Source organism: Archocentrus centrarchus, chromosome 14 (genome assembly GCF_007364275.1).
Source record: "Archocentrus centrarchus isolate MPI-CPG fArcCen1 chromosome 14, fArcCen1, whole genome shotgun sequence".
NCBI classification, from domain to species: Eukaryota; Metazoa; Chordata; class Actinopteri; order Cichliformes; family Cichlidae; genus Archocentrus; species Archocentrus centrarchus.
Window position 1 is genome coordinate 26,330,089 of NC_044359.1, and position 25,787 is coordinate 26,355,875.

The 25,787-nt window shown below is 41.2% G+C and overlaps 1 protein-coding gene across 1 annotated transcript; it reads left to right on the plus strand.

Moving 5' to 3' along the window:
• Positions 1-2,386: 2,386 nt before the first annotated feature.
• Positions 2,387-24,141, plus strand: LOC115791671 (serine/threonine-protein kinase TAO1-like). Its single transcript, XM_030745847.1, has 21 exons — positions 2,387-2,940; positions 11,952-12,210; positions 12,978-13,049; positions 13,950-14,051; positions 14,129-14,174; positions 14,273-14,369; positions 14,480-14,593; positions 14,834-14,925; positions 15,646-15,739; positions 15,953-16,034; positions 18,054-18,221; positions 18,456-18,662; positions 18,939-19,073; positions 19,309-19,545; positions 19,718-19,846; positions 20,516-20,599; positions 20,834-20,953; positions 21,052-21,291; positions 21,424-21,636; positions 21,828-22,010; positions 22,325-24,141. Exons 2-21 carry the CDS (start codon positions 12,079-12,081, stop codon positions 22,823-22,825), a joined length of 3,048 nt encoding a protein of 1,015 aa, XP_030601707.1. The 5' UTR covers positions 2,387-2,940; positions 11,952-12,078; the 3' UTR covers positions 22,826-24,141.
• The last annotated feature ends 1,646 nt before the right edge of the window (positions 24,142-25,787 follow it).

Sequence of the window (25,787 nt, forward strand, 5' to 3'; positions counted from 1 at the left end):
AAATACATAAACATGGGTTTCAAAATTGAAAATGAGACAATGCCACTATGACACATTTTCAACAAACATTTAACACAAAAAGCTGGTGTTTGTGCTTTTGCTTGCTTTATATTGCTTTGAAAGACAGTCTGAATGCTTTAGATTTGCATTTCATTAGTCACTCATCCCAGTTCAAATCTTTTGATTTAAAATGTTGCACTGCTTTCTCTACATCACTCGTTAAGCTTTGTATATTTATGTGAGCTGTCCAACAGGTTTATTCATCTTTTTTAGGCCCTCTGTTTTGTGCTGCTGTAGTATTAAGTGCAGTCTGTTGTCTAATCTGCTGCTGCTGTGTTTTAGTGCTAAAGCACATGGAGATCTGTAACTCAAATGATTTTTTTCCTTCACCCATCATTAAAAATGTTGTAAAGCCTTTGTTTTCACCTCACTGGTGTGCAGATCGAGAATGTGAGGATGTAGAATATGCTTTTCTTGGCCTGTCAAAACCAGGCAAGGTAACATGCTAACAACGATAAACAGTGCCTCAGTTATTCACATCTGCCAGTATGTGTACAATGCCACGACCCTGAAACTGAACAAACTAAATGCATATCATGGATTTTCTTCTTTATACCTGAGCTTTTTTTTTCTGTTTGTGTCAAATTATCTGCTGCTGCTGCAAAAAGTCAGAATTTCAGTTTTTGTGTTAATTTAACCCTGTGGAGTCTAGGATATATAATCCCTGGGCTGTGGAATACCAAAAGTTTCACATGTGTGCCCTCGTGTGGCAACTGAAGATGACACAGGTGGGAGTGATGCAATAACGACAAGCTTTATGTGTATAAGACCTGTGGGTGTAGCACTTGGATACACAGAATTTATTCATAAATGTATGCTTGTTAAATCAAATGAGTAAACTGTGGAGTCAGATAAATGTAAGGAATACAGAAATCAGTTACACTGCATGAATAAATGGGACATCTCTGGGGAAAAATCGTTTTTTTTTACGTGCCCCAGAAGACAGACTACATAATTTTAGGCCTTATATAAATTAAAATTTGCAGTGTAAATGGAAAGCAAATCACTGCACTTTGAAATAGCAAAAGCATAAGTGCTGGGGGGGCTTAGGCTCTGCCACATGATCACTCTTTTGTAACAACTGGCTGTTTGTGTATATACCTCCAGAAAACATAGAGGCAGATGGTTCTTCAGTGCATCTTTACACAAGAACTAACATCTCAAATATGTTCAGTTCCAAATGACTGATTATGTGGAGGTGGGTGGGGGTTTATATATATATATATATATATATATATATATATATATATATATATATATATATATATATATATATATATATATATATATATATATATATATATATATATATGCGCATCAGTGACTGCAAGTTCTGCAGTCTATCCATCTGTATCATTTGCTTCAGTATACTTCTGCGCTTGGATACAGACCACACAGGCAGGACCTGATTCCCATCATCATGACAACAGGGATGCCAAGCAACCAATCAATGCCCTCTGAGCCCTGCTCTGGAAGCTGATTGGCTTCTCAGCCTGCAGCCTGTTGTGGAATGTCCATCTTTAACCTCTCTGCTGCCAGGCACGTCGCATATACATCCTATACGATCGCAGTACAGATTTATTGCTGCATGTGTAATCCTGAAATATTTGGTAAAACTATGTACGAGACAGCTGGAAAGTGTGAATGAAATGCATTGTTTTCTGGCAGGGTAAACAAAAAGCCATGCGTGCGCTTCCCTGATGTAAACACAGCATGACTAATCATCTGTCATCTGCACGAACCCGCTTCATATATTACTCCAGGTCGACCAGATTACTCCCGAAGTCTCACAGAGCACACACTGGGGGAAAAAATGTAGTTACACTAAGATGTCATTATATTAGACTACACACAATGTCTGTTAGAATTAACTCCTTCTAAGTAAACTCCATTTTCCTAATTTCTCCACGGACAGGATCTTTGGGCCACAGACAGCCAAATGTTGGTTTTATCTTGACATCTGTTGTTCTGCGATACAAACATTTTGTTTTACATTGTACGTATTTAAAGACTATTTATAGTTGAGGCCAGATTAAGATTGAAACTATTAATCAGGTTAGCAGCTCAGTGTCTGAAAGTGCATGAGAACAAGCACAGTCGGAGAAGGGGATGTTGACAGTCATTATCTATATTACTTTCTCCACCTCCTCACACACACTCACTCCATTCTCTGTGTTTGCAGTTGTTGGATGGCATAGCAAACTGTAGGGGGGAAACATTTAGCCTGCGGGGTGCAGCAGGACAACCTCGGCGAGACCCCCCCCCCCCCCCCCCCCCTCAAAAAAAAAAAAAAAAAAAAAAACTGTCACACGTGTACTCTCGCGGCGTTCAAAGCTGGCTACTGAGCCGCTCCAACTCGTGTTTGTTTCGATTCATTAGCTCCTCGGTTTCTTCACGGTGGAAGGGAGGTGATTCTCTCCGCCGCCATTTTTAGGGAACTGCTTATCGAAAAGAGAAACTTTGCTAGCTGCTGCCTAACGTTAGGAGCTAGCTGGTTGGTCAGTAGCCTGCCTGCCTTCCTGCAGCTCGCTGTGACAGTTTAAAGATTGGCAGTCAGTCATTAGCCAGCTCAGCTCTTTATCTCGCGTTGATATAAATATTTATTATTTCCACCCGCTGACGAAAAGCGGTTATTGCTAAGGAGAATAATCGGGCTGGACAGAATGACCGTGTTTATTTGGGTAGGGCAATTATGCGGTTAGATTAGCATTGCTAACTTATCAGCTAGCGAATTCCGTACTTTGATTTCCCGAGATTGCTTTGCCTACCTGTGATTTAACCGCAGACACCTTGCTCTGCTCTGTTACCGAGTGACCGGATCAATCAGCCGTTCATACCCCCTGCTTCATCTCAATCTGTGTGGGTTCATTTTTTGACAAGGTGAGTTGATCGCTAACTTTAGCGTTTTGCTAACGTTTACAAGCTATGTGTCGACCCCCCCCAAACACTATATACTGCAATGGAGCTTGATTTCAATACATCTTAGCTTTCGAGCTAGCCAGCCAAATAGGATGCTATTCGCCAGCTCACCAAAAGTTGCTGTCACAACTTCTGTGGTCTGTCGCATCGACAGATTTTTAGTCCGCCTTACTGGGCAAGTTCAGCCACCTACTGTTGGTATCAAGATATTTGTTTTTAATGGCGACGTGACATGTCCCTAATTGATCCAGACGTACAGGTGGCATTGTGGAGAGCCAAATGGAGAATCGTTATGTTGGTAAAAGGATGGGCACAGATTGCTTTACCTAAGAAGCGTTAGCTAGCTGCGTTAGCGTGCTAATCCGCTTTATGCAACTATGGTTGAAAGCGGTGCCACTCCCTCGTTTTGTTTTGTCCACTGTGGCTGTACGGTAACAGTGAGTGAAACTCTGGGAGGGGGGCTTGGGAGGGGGGGCTGCTTGGCAAGTTTGTTTACCTCTGAGGGACATCATGAGTCACTACTGTCTCAGTAGCTAAGCAGTGTGGCAGTGGGTGACATTGGCACAGGATCATCCTATGTATGTAGCAAGTAAGTTACATTCCCTGGCTTTGTGTTTACAAGCAGTGTTAGCCAGCGGAGTCTTGACAAATCATTGCCTCTGAGTGTGGCTGCCGTGTGCGAACGACGGGCAGAGCTCACGTCCATCGGCGGCTGGTGGCTGTTTTTGTGCGCTGACGTGATCGCATTCTTCAGTTTTGTGTGTTGATATTGCATAACAGTGGATATCACTCGGCAAGCTTCCCTTCTGCCTGGCTTATCTGCGTCTTTGCCACCTAACTTAAGCATGACACAGTGGACCAGCCACTCACGGAGGCAACACGACACACTGAATATGGTACAGTAACGCCAGGGTTGTGGCACCAAGTTTGTCATGCATCCAAACAAGATCCGCTTCATTTTGGATTTCTCAAAGGTCCGAGGCTTGATGGCTGATGTGCCTGCTAGAGATATTTTTGTGCAATGTAGACTGTCTTTGTCAAAAAACAAAAACACAAAAAACTGCAGTATTGGCTGCCCACCTACCTTCTAATGATAGTATAAATGCAGTCTGTATTCAGTATATTCTTAAACGACAGGTAGGACTTATACTGGTACTCAGATATCACTGATTTCTGCCAGGCTGCCTGTCTCCTTGCTTTCTAGGTTTACGGTAATCTCTCATCTTCACACCTATCAGTTGTTCATTTATGTGTCTGCATGCATGTCAGAACAACAGTGCATTCACACCGTCAAGCCGGAAACCGATGAAGTGCCTAATGTCTTGATTGCTGGAGAAACCCCTACAAAGTTGTATTTTCTCGCCTGCCAGTGTTCTATCAGGGGGGTGCTGAATATGAGCAAACTGTGTGATGGATTTAAGTGTGTCCCAGGAAAAATGGATTAGACACTGGAGCAAAGCCTGCAGTGGATGCTCAAGTTGAGATATAAGGCAGTCATTGGTAGTCTTGCCACTGCATATCCAGTCCTGGATTCAGAGATGATCCAGAGCTCCTCAATAATCTTATGTTGGTGAATGATATATAATGCCCTTATACATGTAATAGCACGAAACCTGCTTAGCTTATTGATTGTGTAGTGCCTTTTATTGTATTTAATATTTTTTTAGCTGGTATAAGTAAGGAATAATCACATGACAGTGATCCTCAGGTTCCACTTGTGGTGTTCAACCTTCAGTAACACTGCTGTGTGTATCCCAGAGAGGGGGAAAAAAACTCAGCTGTGGAGATGTTCCTTAGATAATGCCTGTGTTTTAACAGCTTTTGACTTCAGTGGTCAGTGACACAGACAGTAAAGCTTGTCTTTTAATGAGATTTTTTTTCATAATGAGAGATACAGAGGGGGAAAGGAGTCTTGGATCAAAGTCTGTGACTGAGGCTGGTTGCTTAACACTTGGAGACCAACAACATATCTGATGAGTCAGAGTGAGAGCAAGAAGAAGAGGGGGTGGAGGACACATCTATTTTTTTTTTTTTTTTAAATTAGCTTAGGTGATAGACTGAGGACACAAACTTTAAAATAAGAAAAAATATTCTCTATAGGTAGAGATTGGCATTGGCAGAATGTGCAGTTGTAATCTTTTAAGTTCAGTGTCAGATTTTACACAATATTTTGAAGGAGATCAAACTCTACAACATGTTTCAAGTAAGGGGGGGGTATGAAGAAGTTGTTTGTATAAGAAAATTGTACCAAATTGTGTAACTTAGAATCTTATCAGTTATTCACATCAGTGCTGGCATGTTTTTCTGACAGTCGCGCATTGCAAAGCAGTGACGTTCAACTCGTAGCAGTAGAGCGTTTGCACACCTGAATGTCATTGTCATGTCATTGACGCTCGTGACACTTGTCTCAACTAGAGGGGTGTAAATGGAGCTTTGTGAGAGAAACTGGATGGTCCGGTCCTCTTGGTGTTTGGTCACTGCATTTCTGTCCTCCATCACCACCTTCGCTATGGCACTACAAATTGAGATGTGTTGTTGACGTTCAGTAGCTTCGCTAGAGAGTTTTTACTTCCTCCACTCAGTGTAAGCCACAATCTATAATCAGTCTGGGGGGGCGGGAGCATGGACACCCCACCCTTCTTCACATGCAGTTCATTAAATTAAATTTGCTTTGAAAAAGCAGCTACAATGTTGCAGTGTTTTGTTTTTGTTTTTTTTTGTTTGTTTGTTTTAATGGGGCATCTGAGTAATTAACATTGCATAAACTCAGTTTATTGAGTGATTCAAGTACGGATGAGTTTCAAATGACAGCTTTTATTTTTTAGTTTTATAATTAGTAGCTCATTGGGCCCTTTATGAACTGTAAGCACAGTCATGTGCCTCGTTTAGGCTTGGGAAGATTTTAATTATTATGTGTTAATTAAACATGCATTTTGACATTTTCTAATAAATGAATAAGGAGTATTTCACTAGGACCAGTTACGTCAGGCTGATATATGATCACTTGGTGGGATCTGTCACAGAAGTGCATTTACTATTTTAAATTATTCAACAATACAGCATTAAGCATCTTGCTGGGCACTATTTGTATAAAAGGATGTATATACATAATATATATTCTGCTATATATAAAACATAGATATAAACTAAAACAGAGATAATTAAAAAATGAAATTCCACAGTTCTGTTTAAAAAAAAAAAGAAAAACGAGCACATCCATCGATGATCTCAGGTATTGTGGTTAATAACTTCAGTCAAGTACAGTATGCAGTGAGGGGGCGTAATCACCCAAAATAACTAAACACAAGCATGTGGGTGTAGCATGGATGTGTAGAGGGTACTGAGGAAGAATAATCTCTCCAACAGTGTGTTTGGTGTGGTAGCTGGCAGAGCATGTGGAGAAACGATAACCTTTGCACATAATCTGGGATTACGTTTGTATTTGAAGTAATTATCAGTGTAATTGCAGCTTGTTGAGTAAGAACTGGAATCATCAGCTTTCAAGACGGAAAAAAAAAGGTTAATTGGAGCCTGATTAATAACAATAATTAAAATGTATTATTTTGTAGTAATGGATGTTTTAGGCTGGGTTTTAATTAGTTTTTATTAAAATTCTTTGGAACATCCTGTACATATTTTCTTTGCCATTGGTAAGCTGTCAGACTGCAGGATTGCTCCAGCGTTGCTCCTCTGTAGCTAATCCTGTGCAGCTGAGAGAAATTCACTATAGGAATCAATAATGTATTTGATTATTTATTATCCTTCTCCATTTCTCTCTCTCCGCTTCTCATTGACGCCCCTTGCTACTCAGTTCTGTGTATTGCTTGCCTCTTGATTAGGCTTCATGGTGATTTTTACAGTGCAGAGGAAATCAATTCACATAACTCATCAAGAGAGAATCCATTTTCTCAAGCAGTAAAGCAGAACAGTGTCCAGCACTTCTCTTCTTTATATTTGCAGCTCAGATTCTTCCAGATTTAGTCATGTGACAAATAGTTCAGTGCTTGATTTGCATCTCTCAACAGTGTTTTTTGAATCATAATTAATGTGTGCTCCTCTTGTTTCTACATTTCCCTCTCGTTAGAATAATACTAAGACATGGTTTGAAGTTAGGAAACCACAACTGCAGTATCAGATTTTCTCAGAGCATTTAAGACTTGTTTAAAAAAGTGATTTTCTTTTTAAAATTTTTTCTACAAGATATATATTTTATTGGCGTTAATCCTTTTACCCACTGTTGTTTGAATTATTGTGCTGTAAAGGCATCTCTTGCCTTTAACGTAGAATAATTGTGTCAACGGAAAATTTTAGCATGAGGAAAGATTACTCGCTTGTTATAATGGTTAATACTATTGAGAAATTAAATCATTACCCTTGACTTACCTTTCGGTTACCTTGTAACTGCTAGATGTTATACCAGGTGTACCAGTTTTAACTTCCTGGATGGCACACATTTTTCAAATACCAGTGAGTAGGCAAAACGTGTACTGGGGCTTTTTAGATGTGGAAATATATTATTAGCAAACAGGAGTACTGAACGCTCCATTTAGTAGGTAATTGTATTTACTGGTCTTGCTTCTCAGGCGCAGTTCCAATGCTGTAAAAAATAATATAAGAATATAATTAATTTACACTAAATTATTTTTAACATGGCAAACACAGTAGCACACATGTAAATATAGACAGTTTGAAACAGTAATTGTAATAGTAATTCACCAAATAACATCGCTAAGGTCTCACACAGGTCTAGACACCGGTTGGCGACCCTCTGGCAACCTGGCGAGTGGCTGCTGGAGGCTGCTAGCTGTTGCTGGGTGAATTCAGTTGCAAAGAGGATGCTGCACCAGAAACCTGCTTGGGATTGTGTTAGTTGCTAGCAGATTGCCGTGATCATCCGTAGTTTACATGGAAGATGTTGATTTGTCTTATTCTACAAGCACTTGGGGGGAAAAAAAAAGTGTCTTGTCTGCAAATACTTGGAAACTACTCGCCAAGTGGCAGTGACACAAAGTGGAAATGGAGAACATTTGCCTTCAAAGTAACAGTTGCACCTTGCAAATGTGTTGGCTGCAGTGATAAGACACGACTTTTATTTTTAATAAGGCACGTGTTCTCTTTGTGATTTACGTCACACTTTTCACAGTTTCATACCGCTTGGTGAGTAGTTTCCAAGTATTTACAGACAAACAAATTACAGGTTACACCAGCAACTTGGTAGTGACCAAAGGAACTGCATGGAGGTTTTTGGTATAGCATGCTAGTGAATGCCAACAACCTCCAGCAACCACTCACCAACCAGTCCCAGAATACACCCTTTTCCCTAGCAATCAGTAATTGCCATATGGCTGCTGACGGGTGTCGAGGACTGTGTGGTGAGGCCTAAATGATATACTGAGTAATGAAGGCTAGGAAGCACTATAAGAGAACGTTAACAGCTGGGAGAGGCTGTGTAGCTACTTTCCTGGACAGTAAAGGCAGATGGAGGGTGAAGAAAACAGTGCAGAAGTGTACTAAAATGTGTGTCTTGAGACTCATTTGTGTTCATTTCTGGTTGCTCTGCTTCTGTACTTGGCGTTGATTGCGTACGGGGCTCAGGTAGCTCCTCCGCACACAGATACAGGTGAGATAAAGAGAACTTGTCAATCAAAGCTAACAGGTATTTTTACCTGTCGACAGAATAAAGTTTGAGGGATGAAGTCTAAATGGAGATTGTTTCACAGCTCTGCTGTAGAAACATTAACACTCCACATATGTTCACTTTGTTTCAAAACGGCAACAACAAAAAAGTGCAGCCAAGTGCCAGAATATTTTATTTGGATTAAAGAACATAAGAGTAGATTATTTATCGTTTTGAGTTTTTGCATGCTTTTTAAAAATTTTTTATTAATGTTGTAGTTCAGTTTATGATGACAGTGAAATCTTTTTTATTTTGTACTCTCTATAATGTTACAATGGTACAATCAAAGGTCACCACCAAACATTATTTAGGACTTTATTATTATTATGATTATGATTAATAATTACTTGAGTATAGCTTTAATATTGTAAATTAATCATGCCATTTCTGTAGGGAGGTTATTTGGTGTGTATCTTGCAATTATATTAAGGAGTCGGGATTAAAGGTAACTTCCTATTCATTGTGTGAATGGCTGTGTTCATATTGTGTTAAATAGAAATAAAATGCTTGTTACCATGCAATGTTATGGCCTTATATTGTAGCAATGTGTGACGACAGTGCGCTTCATTTATAAGGAAGTGTAGTCACATGCCAGCTAGAAAAAGTCATGGTGGTTTAGGAAGAATTACAGAAAGCTTTGCCAGCAGACTGTAGTTAACATGTTTTGGTTGTTGCTGCTGCCCTCGCTGCTTTGGTAGTATATCATGCTGATTTGGAGATGAGCTTTATTGTCTGTCAATTATTTTGGGTTAAAGCTGAGATTTTACTTTGTCAACAACACTGCTTCTATTTATTCTACTTCACCAAAATATCAGCCCACTGTACGTGTGTGGTTATGTCTCAAAGTATTAACTTTAAAGTTAATGTCATACCATCTGCTTTAATTTAATGGGATAACTTTAAAACTGCCAGGTGTAGTTTTATTGTGTAAATTATACCCTACACATTGTTACTGAAAAATGTTGATGGGCTTGATTGGCAACACATGAAGATATCATGTACCGCATTTTACTGGAAAACAGGTTGCTGCATAGTTTCATAGTTTTACTTTTTTTCTTCTTTCTCAAATGTTGGCAGTCCAGTTTTTCCTTTCACCAACATTAATTCAGACTGGATGGCATGTCTTTAGAGAAGATGGTGGCAAATTCACATTAGCAACTCACTAGAGAAGCCTTCCTATTGAGGTTTCTCGTGTGATGTGCACTGTTGCTTGAGAGTTGTCTGCCATATTGGATGTGTACAAGTGCTAGTTGCTATGAAAAAATATGTATTCCACAATTGGTTGGCGAGCGGTTCCTGGAGATTACTTCCTGTCACTGGGAGAAATCTGTTGCAAAGAAGGTGCGGCACCAAAAATCTCCTCTTGATTGCTTTGGTTCCTTGCAGATTGCTGCCATTTCCTGTAGTTTTTCATGTTTGTCTACAAATACTCATCAACTACTAATCGAGTGGTAGTACAACTTGAAAAAGTGCAACACAAACTGGAAACGGAGGATTGCCTTTAGAGTAAAAGTTGTGCTGCAGCCAACATGTTTCTAAAAGTGCAGCTTTTAATTTGAAGGTGAACTTTTTCCATTTCTACAGACAACTTCTCAGTATGGTAGCGACCAAAGCAATCACAAGGAGGTTTTTGCCAGCCAGTTGGGGAATACTTACTTTTCCCTCACGCCCAGTGGTTGCCGGATGGTTGTGGACCGGTTTTTAGGCCTGTGACTGTGGCCTTATTTGCTTGATTGATCCTACATTGTCAAACATCTAAAATGAATGGCAGATAAGTTAATATCACATGGTTAGTAGTCACGTGTCTGCAAAACATCAAAACCTGTGTATCAACTGTTTTATGTACAGTTAAACTGACCTCTCTTTATTACTGAAAGAAGCTTTGCTTAATAGGTCATCAGTGGGACTTGAGCAGTGAAAGTCATTTAAGTAATCTGTACTCCAACAGTTACCGAATAATCTTACAAGCATTATGGCAGAAAAATCTGAATGATTCTCTGTTCACTAGAATCTAATAGAAAAAGACTGGACCTCTGTTTTTTTTATTTAAGCTTATCCCTATTAGTAGTGTCTATTTCCTTCTCTCCAGGATTTTTATTGTCTTTGAGGACTCTGTTTCTTGATGTGAGTTTTCCACTTGTTTTTTCACGTTCTTTTTTGAACGCAGTCAGCTCCATAGGTTTTTCAGGCGATCAGACGTTGTGGCATTTAGCTTCCAGCATGACTGAGTTTGTATAGACTGCTAGTTCTGGCAAGGCTAACAGTGCTTATTCCTTAAGATAGTCCTTTTTTTTTTTTTTTTGAAAAATATTCAAATAAAACTGTAAAAACTAAAACGTGTTTCAATTTTACAGCTGTTACTGGTTACTTCATGTATGTGTGATCTGCTTAAGTTGACCCCCTCCCACTGGACCTGGGTATGGGATTATGTCCACAATGTACACACAATGTCTTCTTAAACAAGTGATTAACCAATGGAAACATCCACAGCATCCACATTCACTCAGCACACTTGGCATGCAGTACAAGATTTGAGTCTGCCCCTATAAACGGTATTAATCTTGCACATATTAATATGTTAACTGGAGGAAAATTGATTAATCTTGTTGTGAGTCAGACAGTGAAAAATATTTGACCCTGTACTCAAATTGATCATCTGGTGCAGCTGGCCCCTCATTTCTGTAGGCCACCTCACAGCAGTGGACATGAAATCAATCCTTGAGCTGGAATATCTGCATTGCCCAGTCATCCCAGTAGTTTAAAGATCTGCAATAATTGCTGAGGCAATCTGAACGGGAGTACTAGTGATGACTCTGCAATTAGTCTCAGCACCTGGAGGCGTTCACAATCAAAATCAAAAATCACCAAGTACAATATATATTTATACAGGAGTGACCATTCTCAGTAAGCTTTGTGTGTGGTCTCTCTTATCATTGTGGTGTTGACATCAGTTGTCTGGCATCCTGATGTTGAAGCTGTCATGCAAGATGATCACTGAGCAGTTACTGTGTAATGTGCAAGAATGTAAGATATTACTACTGGACAGGAGTCCTTCAGTTTCTGTTTTTATTTACTCAGGTCCTGTCACCCTGCGAGGAAACAAGCATTTGAGAAAACATTTCATTTTTGCTTCCTTTTAGATCAAAGTTATGTTCAGATTTCCTGCTTTCCTCTTTGACTACTGACTCATCTTGTTGGTATCTTCAAACTCTCGTTCCTCCTCTGCAGGATCAGTGTGTTTCATCTTGTGCTTGCTAACACACCTGCCTGTCTCTTTGTTTTTCTGTCCATGCAGGCGCCCATGTGCTGGTTCCTTAGGGTCATCCATTACTGCAGATGAGTCTTCAGCTGCTTTGCCACAGCTCAGCACCCAGATAGTCCCATCGCCTTTGCGTGGGTGATAAGGGACTACATTAACCAGGATGCCCTCCTCTGTAAGGGCAGGGAGCCTCAAGGATCCGGAGGTGGCTGACCTTTTCTTCAAAGACGACCCAGAGAAGCTTTTCTCCGACCTCCGGGAGATTGGCCATGGCAGCTTTGGCGCCGTCTACTTTGTATGGCAACTACATCTTCACACTGACAGACACACAAAAAACCTCACTGTGTGGCTATATATATATATATTAAATGGAGTAATGCTGCCAAATCTAAGTCACTTTTGTTCAGGAACTACAGATAATTTGTGATCCCAATTTGTCTTTGTCTAATTTGCTAATGATTTCCCTTATGAGAATCATATAGTCAGTCAGGGCTATTTAACTTGCTGATTCAAACTAGCAACTGAATCAAACACAGCTTCTATTTTGTATCAACACATCAATTAGCTTGTAGTAGGATCTCATAATTAGAAGCCTGAGCTATCAGCTCCAAAGATGACATAAAACATGATGTAACCACTGTAATATCACCCTTTTGTTAGCTTAGTGCTGTTTATAAAGCCTCAAGTTTTCATATTCTTTTCTTTTTTTTTCTTTTTTTGCCATCACCCCACACACACACACACACACACACACACACACAGAATTACAAAAATGTACAAAATTAAATTGCACTTTTGTTTAGTATAACCTGAAACAAGTGACATTTGTAGTGATTATGGAGACAGCCACTGTGCCAACCCCCCCACACCCCACCCCCCCCAGTGGCCATTAGAGAAAATGCAGGTTAAAGGTGCTTCTGCGATGGCTTCATTTTTCAGGCCTGGGAGTTACTTCCATCTTTTAAAGAGACTTTAAAAACCACACGGCAAAATGTGCAGATAATTATGTTACAGCGTGTTTTTGTGGGTTCAGTGTGTGCCAACAGTGTTCTCATTTTCCAGGCACGGGACGTGCGGACAAATGAGGTGGTGGCAATTAAAAAGATGTCCTACAGTGGCAAACAGTCTAACGAGGTGAGAAGATTATTTTCACGCTCTACAGGAAGTATTTGATGGTGAAACATCCCCGTTCAATCTTTATGCATGTTCAGGGTACAGTGTAAAACACGACTTTCTTAGAAGTAGTTTTGCCAGTGTATTGTAAAGGTATCCTGACAATTTAAAGAAGCAACAAATGTTTCCTCATCAGCACTGTAGCCAGAAATTGTGGTACAAAGGAAGCCATCACAATGGTTGTATGAAATGTGCAGTTTATATGTTTTTATTTATCAGTTAATCACTTCAGTTGTTTATATGGAATTAAGTAAATTAAAACTGTCCTATTAAAAATCTGATGTGTATGATTTTTATTTTTATTTTTAAACATATTAAATCATGACTGTGCTGTGCGTTCTGTGCTTGATTTTGACACACATTTATCTTAACACAAACACAAATTCACACAGCAAATGAATTATCGATGTCAGTGAAAATCCAAATATCTAAAGATATTCATAGGTTTAAAAAATGTCCTGTTTTTGAGCTCCCAACACACTGGAATTCCCTTTCAGTGAATCAGGTCCTTTGCTGGCTGGAAGATAAGAAGTTATCTTAATTTAACTTCAGGTGGTGACAGGCTCGATAAAGATCTGCTGGACTGCAGTATTAAATTTGCAGTTCTGATTTAAAAATCACTGAACCGTACAAACCCAACAAGGTCACTCCTGGGTGTTCACTTTTATTGTTGTTGCCCCAGATGCCCCAGTCTGCTCTGCCAGTAATTTCAGATCAGCTCTAATTTGATTACACCTAATCTGTGAAGAGAACCACCTTTACTCCCTTTTGCACTTAAAGACGAGCTTGCAGATGCAGACACAGCCACCTCTGGAGCCTTAAGTCAAAGTATTGGCAGTTAAATCTTTATTTCCCCAACAGAAATGGCAGGACATCATAAAGGAGGTGAAGTTCCTCCAAAGGATCCGGCACCCCAACAGTATAGAATACAAAGGTTGTTACCTCCGTGAACACACAGCATGGGTGAGTCTGGCATACGTGCATTATCTCACTTTAACATGTATATTGACACTATTCTTAACATGATCTCATGGTTCCAGCTGGTGATGGAGTACTGTCTTGGCTCAGCCTCTGACCTGCTGGAAGGTGAGCAGAAAACAGGTTTTTGAGTGCGTTCGCATAAAAGAAACATGCATATTTGTTGTGATGTCGATTTGTTTCTATGGCTGGGTTTCTTCCTGCAGTTCATAAAAAACCTTTACAAGAAGTTGAGATTGCTGCCATCACACATGGTGCTCTGCAGGGGCTGGCCTACCTTCATTCCCACAATATGATCCACAGGTGAGTGAGTTGTTGTTGTTTTTATTATATTTTAAGTATGTTAGGAAGCATCTGTAAACACTACATCTCCACATATCCTCATGCTCTGATGTTTTCTGCCGCTCCCTCAGGGATGTGAAAGCAGGCAACATCCTGCTGACTGAGCCTGGCCAAGTCAAACTAGCAGATTTTGGCTCTGCCTCCATTGCCTCACCTGCCAACTCCTTTGTGGGAACGCCATATTGGTAAGTGAAATCTGTATGAATTGAAAGTTGTGTTGTGTATGTTTTTAAATACATAAACCAGAATTGTGAATTTATAAACAGTCTCTAATTGACAAAATGAAATGGATTTGACTATAAAGATGCATTTGCCTCTATTTTGCCTCTATATTCTAAATTTAAATTAGTTTAAACCTATATTTATATTATGCATATTTCTCTGCTTCCTATACCCACGTTATGGTTTTCCTTCACTTTATCCAGGATGGCTCCAGAGGTGATTCTAGCTATGGATGAGGGCCAGTATGATGGAAAGGTGGACGTCTGGTCCTTAGGAATTACATGCATAGAATTAGGTGGGTGACATTGTGTCTGTATGGTTGGGCTGGTATTTATACTTTTATACATCGCTTTATTCTATACACTTTACCTGCCTCACATCTATGGCCAATATACCAGGGATCCTCAAATCCAGGCCTCGAGGTCCGATGTCCTGCAAGTTTTAGACGCGTCCCTGATCCAATATACCTGATTCAAATGGCTGAATCGCCTCCTCAGTATGCAGTCAAGTTCTCCAGAGTCCTGCTAATCATTTCTATATTTGACTCAGGTGTGTTGGATCAGGAACACATCTAAAACCTGCAGGACATCGGACCTCGAGGCCTGGATTTGAGGATCCCTGGCCAATATACAATCATCAGTTATCCTAACATGCATGTCTTTCGACTGTGGGAAGAAGCCCAAAAATCCACAGAGGCACAGGAGAACCTACAAACTCCACACAGAAATAGGAACCTTGTTGCCACGGCACCTCTACTGTACTGGATCAATAAAAATAGAAAGTTATTTGTACTGGAAATGAAAGATTAAGGATTTGCTTTCCCTGACAGACTGATTGTGAATTAAAGGTCTAATGCTGGTAACTTTATGTCTTTAAGAAATGACTAAGATGTGTTTGGTAAACGTTTGGTATTTTTACCTCTGAGCAGTTGAGAAATGCAGCTTTAACCCTTCAATCAGTCATGTCAGTAACCCTGTAATTAAATGAGTGAGTGACTGATGTCATTCTGTTCCAGCGGAGAGGAAGCCTCCCTTGTTTAACATGAATGCAATGAGTGCCTTATACCACATAGCGCAGAATGAGAGCCCCACGCTACAGTCCAGTGAATGGTGAGGTGTCTCACACACACACTAACACACTGTTTAACATCTGTGTAGTTAAATCCAGCTTTCTGCAGGGGATGTGAAATAAGTATGTATATTTTTTGTGGAAGCCAACAGGGAGCTGTTATAAGTTTTGCAGATGAAGTGATGATTGTTGCTGGTGCAGGCCCCCTGTGTCGTTTGTTTTGACCCTCTCTCTTCTCCTCGTCTTTGTTCCAGGTCAGAAGACTTTAGAAACTTTATCGATTCTTGCCTTCAGAAAATCCCCCAAGACAGACCGCACTCTGACGACATGTTGGGCGTAAGTGCACGCACGCGCACCGTACAATGCAACACAGAAACAGAGAGCGGCAGGGTCAGTGTGTTAAGATGCGATACTGACAGGCCCTCTGGTGATGAAGCTCCCTGTGATGTTTGCACTCTGTTCTCTCCCCACATAAGCTTCTATTTTGATTCATTAATCCTCCATTTCCGGATAAACACACTCACAGACACACACAACCAAAACGGCGCACGCAGGCGCGCACTCACACAACACAGCTTGGTTTTGTAGAAGAACACAGATGTAATTACTGTGGATATGTGACTTCTACATCCATCGTTAAGTCACTGAGCAGCTGTCACTTAGCCCACTAATGGACTCGCTGTTGCTAATGGAAGTTGTCCTTTGGGTATGGACGCACAGCACATTGTCTTTGCTTTTTTTAAATGTCAACTTCCAAAACTGTACCGATCTCAATGTCAGTTAAAATGCTGTCTTAGTTTCTTCTCAGTGTGGTTTTCCTTGATGTGACTTCTGGCCCAAGTTAAGCACCTAATAAAGCTGCTGCCATCTACCTGTGTATTATTCTTAGCTGTCATAACTGCCATAGCTTCACAGTCAGCCATCTGGATGATCTACTCCTGTGCAAATTTCTTTCTCTTATAGATGAGGTTTCTGGTAAACATGCAGCATTGGGGAAATAACTCGTGTGTTGACATTTTAAGTGTTGTGGCACTCATTCCAGGACTTTGATGCCAAATGTTAGGACTTCTCTTTTGTCTCTGGCTAACTAATCTACCACATGCTCCAGTGAGACTGTTGGAATAGTAGCTAACCCAGACTGCTTGAAGACTTCATTCAAGTAATGTTGGCATACAAAATCATGAGAGATTTATGAAGCGTCGAGAGGTTCCCTGATTTTTGTAGATTTTATTAGTGATATTAATACAAAACAGATAAAGTACACTATATGGATAAAAGCATTGAGCCACACCTCTTTGAAACGTTGACTTTGGGTATTTTCAGTTCCACTGTCACAGGTGTATAAAAATCAAGCACACAGCCATGCACTCTGCCTTTGCAAACATTTGTGAAAGAATGGGTCATTCTATAAAGCTCACTGAATCCAAGTGTGGTACTGTAATAGGATGCCACTGTTGCAGCAAGTCCATTTGTGAACTTACTTCCCTCCTAGATAATCCAGTCAGCTGTAAGTGGTATTACTGCAACATGGAAGTGTTGAGGAACTGAGTGGTGCATAATGCATAAAAGTCCAAACTTCCTCTGGCATTAATATCGGCACAAAAAACTGTGTGCTGGGAGCTTCGGGGTGTGGGTTTCCGTGGCCGAGCAGCTCATGTAGGTGCAGGTGGCCCATTACTTGTGACTGTAGATGGTGTAATACATTTTTATATACTAACTTCCAAATGTCATGTTTACATGACTGCAGTGTGAAAAAAACTCAAGCTTTACTCGTGTTTCAGTAACGCTTTTCATGTGTATGTTTGATCGGGTAAGAAAAGGCTCTTCACACAATCAGCTTTTTTTTTCCTGAAAACCAAAGAATTAATCTTCTAGTCAGATGAAGACATATTAATATTCAGCCATATATGCACACTAACAGAGTGATCTCTCTAAGGGTGTATTCATACGAGTCAATCCATACAGTACATTTGACTACTGTGATTGTCCCTGACATGTCCCTGACATACTCAGGCCCCAATTCTTCAGGCTTTTGTGGGTGCAGTTGAGCAAGCGCATAGGGAGGAGGGATCATCGTGATCAGGCACAATGTGAGGCAACCTTGCTTAGTGTGAATACACTATCACTAGCACACAACCCATCCTCCTCCCATTAAATCTCAGGGCCATGACTTCATCACTTGTATTCTTTTGGGAGTACTGGATATCCCACTTTACATTTTGAATTTTTGAAATTTAATGTACAAAATTTACTCTCTCATCTGTGGTTCTGGTGTCATTTCTTCTTCTCCTGTTACTTTGAAACCTGTCAGTTAAACATGAACATTTCAGTAATTTTGCTTTCACCGTCCCACAGCACGAGTTTCTGCAGCGTGAGCGTCCAGATTCTGTGCTGATGGATCTCATTCAGAGAACCAAGGACGCTGTGCGAGAGCTGGATAATCTGCAGTACCGAAAGATGAAGAAGATCCTCCTTCAGGAGGCCCACAACGGGCCTACTTCAGAAACCCAGGATGGAGACGAGGTGTGTGGATGTTTATTGCTTAGCATCTAAACTCAGGTGACATTACAAGAAAAGGATTTGTGTGGGCACACAAATGTATTTGCCACTTTAAAAGGGCGTTCCACCATAACTCAGAATGCCTTGTTTGTATGCACGTCTGTCTGCGTCCTCTGTCTTTTGGTCTTCCTCCTGTTCCCTCTCTTGCTCCCTCTCTTCCCCTGCTGTCTTTCTCTGCTCTTTTGGCTCTGTCTTCAGGACATGGAGCCTGGTGGTGGGCGGACAGGAACGGTGAACAGCGTTGGCAGTAATCAGTCCATCCCCAGCATGTCCATCAGCGCCAGCTCCCAGAGCAGCTCTGTCAACAGTCTGAACGAAGCGGCCCAGGACAGCCGCAGTGAGCTGGATCTAATGGAGGGAGACCACACGGTCATGTCCAACAGCTCCGTCATACACCTCAAACCGGTGGGTGAAATGACTCAGTCATGTATTACTGATTAAAGGGGGATTCTGCTGATTTTAGTTTAGTCTCACATGTCTTTGCTGGGAGTTTTGGCTAATGTGACTAAATGACCCAAGTCACATCAATTCACCCCCACAGTAGTAATGTCTGACTTATTCTCTGCCCTTCTTGCTCGGTCCATCCTTACCATCCAATGCTCCAAATGCCTCGAATGTGCTCTGTGAGGGTTTTACACTGTAATATATCTTCTGAAATATTCTGTTGCCTTACCACTCCAGGAGGAAGAAGAGAGTCTCTCTGGGGAACAAGCGGCCACCAGTCAACCCACTGAGCCCCAGCCAACACCAGCTCAGGCCCCGAGGAAGCACTACCGCAACAGAGAGCACTTTGCCACTATACGCACAGCATCACTCGTGAGAACGCCATTTCTTACTAATCTTTCCTTTGTTTTGACAAAAGGACTGAAATATTAAATGTTTTTATATTTAACAAATGCTTAATATTCCTTTCTGAAGACTCCAATGTAGATTTGTTTACCACTCTACAAACACAAATGTCAAATGTCTGCATTTTATCATACTTTTCAGATAAGTGCAGTATCCTAGTGTGAGTGCGTTGTGCTGATAATTCTTCATCTTCATGTTGTAGGTGACACGTGAGATGCAAGAACACGAGCAGGACTCGGAGCTGAGGGAGCAGATGTCAGGATACAAACGCATGAGGCGGCAACATCAGAAGCATCTAATGGCCCTGGAGAACAAGCTGAAAGGGGAAATGGATGAGCATCGGCTGAGGCTGGACAAAGAGCTGGAGAGTCAGAGGAACAACTTCACCCAGGAGATGGAGAAACTGCTTAAAAAACACCAGGCGGCCCTGGAAAAAGATGTATGTAGACAAACCAGTTATAAAGGATGAACACAAAGTAATAATTCAAAGGAAACGTATAGCTGATAAATTATGGAAACTTTTCACACACACACACACACACGTACATATATACACATATATATATAAAATATAATTTCATAATCTTAAACTGCATTCATGTTTGGTTTAGCTGAAGACATTTGCCAATGATGAGAAGAAATTCCAGCAGCACATCCAGGTTCAGCAGAAGAAGGAGCTCAGCAGCTTCTTGGAGTCACAAAAGCGGGAGTACAAACTACGCAAAGAGCAGCTCAAAGAGGTAACACACATGAACCACACACATCCACCTCAGCAGATTGACAATTTTTACATAATCAAAATGATTAATGCTTAATCAGAAGGGTGGTTGTCACCACCCTTGGGAGAAGGAGCTGAGGTGTGCCAAATCAGTGGCAACAGGTCTGATGGAGTGATGAATCAAAAGGATTGAAGAAGTGTGGGATCATCTTTACAGGAAAACGTGCCTAAAAGAGTTCAGGCTGTGTGGGAGAATAAAGGTGGTCATAACAAATATTGACTTTCAAGCTTGTTAGAATTGTAAAAATTCAGTTTTTGCCTTATATACCGCATTTCCATTTATGTTTGTGTATGTTTCAATAAATTGTTGCAACTGCTTCCAATTTTCCTGGCAAAAAGTAAAGAAAGGAGGGGTGGCTTTTTTACAGTACTGTACACTGTGTACCTTTTTTAGGTGTGTGGTTGAGATGATAATCTAAAGCACTGTACATGTATTAAAGAAAGAGGTCATTGTTTTTATTTATATATAAAATATAATATAATATAAAAAATCCATGAATCTTTTTGGTCTACTCTTTATAATCACATCTGAAATCTGACCAACGCAGCTTAAGGAATGCAGAGCTTCAAACATCTGTGTTGAACTGGATCGCTGCATATTAAATAAAACTAAACAACACTTGTGTGGCAGGAACTGAGTGAGAACCAGTCGACTCCCAAGAAAGAAAAGCAAGAGTGGCTGTCCAAGCAGAAAGAGAACATCCAACACTTCCAGGTGAGGATTTCTCAGCCAATATGTGCCCTTCACAGACCAAGTGAGATTTTTACATAACTATGGAAATAAATTTGCAGTCAAATCACCACTATTGGAAAAGCTTTTCTTCCATTCTGAGCCCGTCCACTCCTCAAAGCTTTTTTTTTTTTTTTTTTTTTGCTGAGTCTTCTTGATTCTGTTTTGAAGAGTGAGTTTCTGTCATTTATTACAAAACCACAATATATTCATTTCCAGGCTGAGGAGGAGGCCAACTTGCTGAGGAGACAGAGGCAGTATCTGGAGCTGGAGTGCAGGAGGTTCAAACGTAGGATCCTCATCGCCAGACACAACGTGGAGCAAGATCTGGCCAGAGAGGTGTGCAGACAAACAGGAGAAGCAGATATCAGCACCCGCTCTAACTTTATGTACACAGTTTATATGGTACTTATTTGATCTTTTTTTTTTTTATAAAGGAGCTGAACAAGCGTCAAACACAGAAGGATCTGGAGCATGCAATGCTGCTGAGGCATCATGAATCCATGCAGGAGCTGGAGTTCAGGCATCTGGCAACAATCCAGAAGGCCCGGGCAGAGCTGATACGCACACAGCACCAGACAGAGCTCACCAACCAGCTGGAATACAATAAGAGGAGGGAGAGGGAGTTGAGGCGCAAGCATGTCATGGAGGTCCGGCAGCAGCCCAAAAGCCTGAAGGTACACAGAAAGATGGAGACCTTTTTTTTTTCTTTTCTTTCTTTTTTTTAACTGAGTCTTTGACAAACCGCTCACAAACAACACTGAGCAGGTATTAATCCCCGTCATTCAAATTTTCTTTCTCTACTTTAGTCTAAAGAGCTTCAGATTAAGAAGCAGTTCCAGGAGACGTGCAAAACGCAGACCCGGCAGTACAAGGCCCTCAGGAACCATCTGCTCGAGACCACACCCAAGTCAGACCACAAGGCTGTCCTAAAGAGGCTGAAAGAGGAGCAGACTAGGAAGCTGGCAATCCTGGCTGAGCAGTATGACCACTCCATCAATGAAATGCTCTCCACACAGGCTGTAAGTTTCAGAAAGGAATGAATCTAAAACATTAATGAAACATAAATCATTTCTGACCAGCTAAGTATAGAAAAATCTCATCAGCACAAGTACTCAAAGCTGACTTAATATAGATGTTTAAAGGGGATCTTTAACTTTGCCTTAATGCACAGCAGCCATAGAAGAACTTTGTATATGTATTTTTTTCTTAGTTGCGGTTGGATGAAGCTCAGGAGGGGGAGTGTCAGGTTCTAAGGATGCAGCTGCAGCAGGAGCTCGAGCTGCTCAATGCTTACCAGAGCAAAATCAAGATGCAAACAGACGCACAGCACGACAAGGAGAGAAGGGAGCTGGAGCAGAGGGTGTCTCTGCGGAGGGCTCTGCTGGAGCAGAAAGTAAGAAAAGCCTTTTTCTACCTGAACAGGACTGGAGGGTGTTTTTTGTTTTGTTTTTTATGTACTGACATAGTGCATATTTGTTTTCCTCTGCATTTATATATAGTAATACTGTTGGTGTTGCACGTGGTGTTTATATTGTATCTTTAGTACTCTGGGAAATCATTGTTCATACTTTTGGCCAATAATACAAAGAATCTAGCTGTCTGTTTTTTCTCCTCTGTCAGCATGTGTACTGTACAGTATCACTTGTCTTTCTCTCTCTCTCTCTCTCTTTTTTTTTTTTTTTTTAAATAAATTGTTTATCTCCCCAGATCGAGGAGGAAATGCTTTCCCTGCAAAATGAGCGCCTGGAGCGAATCCGCTCACTGCTGGAGCGCCAGGCCCGAGAGATCGAGGCTTTTGACTCGGAGTCCATGCGACTGGGCTTCAGCAACATGGTGCTCACTAACCTGGCTCCTGAATCTCAGGGAGGCTGGGGAGGAGGAGGAGGAGGAGGAGGTCAGGGGGCTCAGGGGGGAGGCCACTGGCCTGGAGGAGGTGGAGGAGGCAGTCACCATAGTCATCACCAGGGGGGCTCTAGCTCACAGCAGTCCTGGGGTCACCCCATGCTGGCTGGGGGCCCACCACCCTGGAGCCTCCACCACCCCGGAGGAGGGAGTCAGAGGGGTAATCAAGGAGGTGCGGGAGGGGTGAGGAACAGCCCGCAGGCTATGAGGAGGACGTCATCAGGGGGGAGGAGTGAACAGGGCATGAGCAGGAGCGCCAGCATCACCTCTCAGATCTCCAATGGATCCCACCTGTCATACACCTAAAGCCAACACACACACATGCGCACGCACGCGCGCAAGAGAACAAAATTGTCTTAAAGCTAATATCTCGTGCTGCGAGATAACACTGTACACAGACGCACATCACACACATACTACACTATATCTCACACTGCACAGTACTGAGACTGGGTTTAGCTGAACCCAGCTGCTCTCTTACATCAGTGTACTGCTAGCAGCAGTCTGTGGAAACCCAGAAGAGTTGAGACTAATAAAAGATGCCCGAGGGCCATTTACAGTAGCGCAATAGAGTGGTTTTTACTGCAGCCTACAGAGCTTACTTAATGTGTTTGTTAATGCCATGTTAGTCTCTGGTGCCACAATCCCAAACTAGTGTATTCTTTTTATACGGAGAGTGGTTTGTTTGCTTTTTTTTTTTTTTTTTTTTTTTTTTTTTTTTTTGGCAGTATTCTGTTTTACACACAAGCGGGGCTGAATTGAAAGTTGTTTTAAGATTGTGCAGAATAAGGTGTTAAGTTTATCCTTATGAGGATTCCTTCAAACCACATGCTCATGCAGCTCAAGACTTAAACTGATAGAAAGTTTAATGAGATTATTGCTCACATTCAGTTGCAGGAAAACGAGGACGCGGAAGGACAGTTTTAAGTGACAGTTAACGCGGTCGAGGAAGAAAATGAACCGAGAAAGAGAGCGAAGGTTGTTGTAAGTGAATAGCAGTGGGTGTTTCTGTTTAGGTGCAGCGCAGGGGCAGTTGTGGTGAAAGTATTCATTCCAGCTCTCAGACTGGACTGAGAAGTTGAAGCAGAGCCAGTGAGATCCTCCGGTGCAGCGATTTTTAGTGGAAAACAAAGCTGCACATGTTCAGGTGTAAGTGCCGTACAGGTTCTCAGGTTGAGAGAGTTACGTGAGGACTGTGAGCCAGGCTGCCAAAGATAAAGGTGCGGAGTTGGTTTTGTCATTATAACTTCTCAATGCAACATACTGTGTTGTAATTAAACACATTGTGCCAGAGAAAATCAGTTCAGTGGAAGTTAATGCCATGTGGCCAAGGGAGCCATTTCTCCTGCGTGTTCAGCTTTATTAGCTCAGCTCTTGGGTTTTCACAGGCCTCGGCCCTTCACCCACACCTGCCCGGTGGATGGCCAGACTGAAGGGTACTTGGAGCCTTACTAGTCCACAGCCATTATGACAGAGATGGGTTTTCAGCAGCACCTAACATCAACCTTGAATAGTTTAAAAAAAAAAAAAAAAGTGGTGTTCACTCTTCACTTGTTTGCAGTAAAATTTTGGTCTAATTAGTGACGGCACTATGCATTTATTACCAAAAAAAAAAAAAAAAACAGTACCAAGCCTGTTGGCCTACCTCAAGAACACTCAAGTAGAGCCTTGAATGACTTGACTTGCACTTTGGCCTAGGCTTTCACCCATTCTAAATCAGACACATTTACACAACATGTAGTGGTTATTAATTATATTCCCCAGTCAAATGATATGTAATGCATGTGCATTGAAAACATTTAGCCTCTGCTGGCTGAGTTGGATATAAATTGGTAACACAGTCAGCAGCAGGCAAATGTAGTAATGTATAAAAACTTCCCTGAAGCTTTGGGCAGCAATATCGTTCACAAGATGCCCAAAACTGCCTTTGCACTTTGTTTCTTTTAAACCCTGTAAGACCCTACAGTGAAAATGAACACAGAGTGAGGAGGGGGCTTCACTAGCCCTCAGCTGGTTGGTGACTGCTGAATACCTTAGTGAGCGGATGGGTGGTGATGCTGTGATCTCCGCTGCCATGCCCCTGCAACCTTCCCCGGTCTGACACCCCGCTCTGTCTCACCCCTGATGACCCACAGTGTCACATTCTGACCACCCATCTCCCTGGGTCCCACCACCCATGTTTCCTCCCCCCGGAGCCTTTTTATGGTCTTCACTCCCCTCCATGATCTATGTGGAAAGAGCTCTTCAAGTAAAAGGAAAAGAAGAACTAAATATATAAATGTTATAAATCTATAAAGGATTATAGAGAAGGAAAGATAAAGGTGAAAGTTTATGTTGTTGCAGAGGTGGAATGTACAGGAAACATGTTAATATTGTATATTTAGAATTTGAACATATGGAGATGTAAGTGACAAATCAAAGACAAATTAACTTGCAGTCACAACGATGTGGCTTTAGAGCAGCGGTGGTTAAACGATCGATTTCACGGCCGCTGAGTTTTCACTGTCTTACTTGCAGCTGCGAGTTCAGAAAGGTGTTACAGATATTCTGTTGTGAATGATAACACAACTTTAGGTCAGATTGCCTTGAGTAAATGGCAACAATTTGTTTTGTAGTGTATGAGGATGATTTTGCACATAAATTGAAAACTAGTTAGGTGGAGCCTTTGCTAGTTACCATTGGCTATGTGTTATTGACATTGTACCCCCATATTAAAGCTCAGCCTCTCTACTTCATATCTTCATGGTTTTTAGAAGCCTCTCAAACCTAAAGTAAAGGTTATAATATGTGAAAAGAACTTTTCTTATTAACGATCAATTTAAAAAACAAAAAAAAAAAAAATCTAAAATATTTGCTGCACTCCACAACCTAAAACTGTTTCCAAATTTGTGCAGTAGGCAGTGAAAATTTCTGAAAAGGGTTACTGTAGGTCTTGTAGGGTCCACTGACCTTATTTTGGCTTTTATTTCTGATTTGTTTATGGTTCTACACAGACCGTCTTCACACTGCACTTTTTGGAAAAGGAAAAAAAAAACAACCTGCACTCAAAAGTTATAATCTTTTTCTTGGCTCAGAAACCAAGCGCCAGTATGCCGTTGTACCAACTCTTTTTATGAGGCTTTTTTTCCAGCTCTTTAGTGTTTTTATGCCAGAAGGGGTGATTATTTTAGTTTCCAGATGATGTCTGCAGAGGGCCAAACGAGTGACGGACTTTCAGACCTTCTCTTGTGTTTACTAGAACTCCCAGGTGTTTTGCGAGGCAGTCTAC

Excerpts from the sequence above, each read along its gene's own strand:
- LOC115791671 (XM_030745847.1), top strand. The coding sequence starts at position 12,079 with ATGCCCTCCTCTGTAAGGGCAGGGAGCCTCAAGGATCCGGAGGTGGCT. Across the intron at positions 14,594-14,833 it reads TTTGTGGGAACGCCATATTG|GATGGCTCCAGAGGTGATTC; the intron begins GTAAGTGAAATC and ends CACTTTATCCAG. Across the intron at positions 19,074-19,308 it reads CTATACGCACAGCATCACTC|GTGACACGTGAGATGCAAGA; the intron begins GTGAGAACGCCA and ends TTCATGTTGTAG.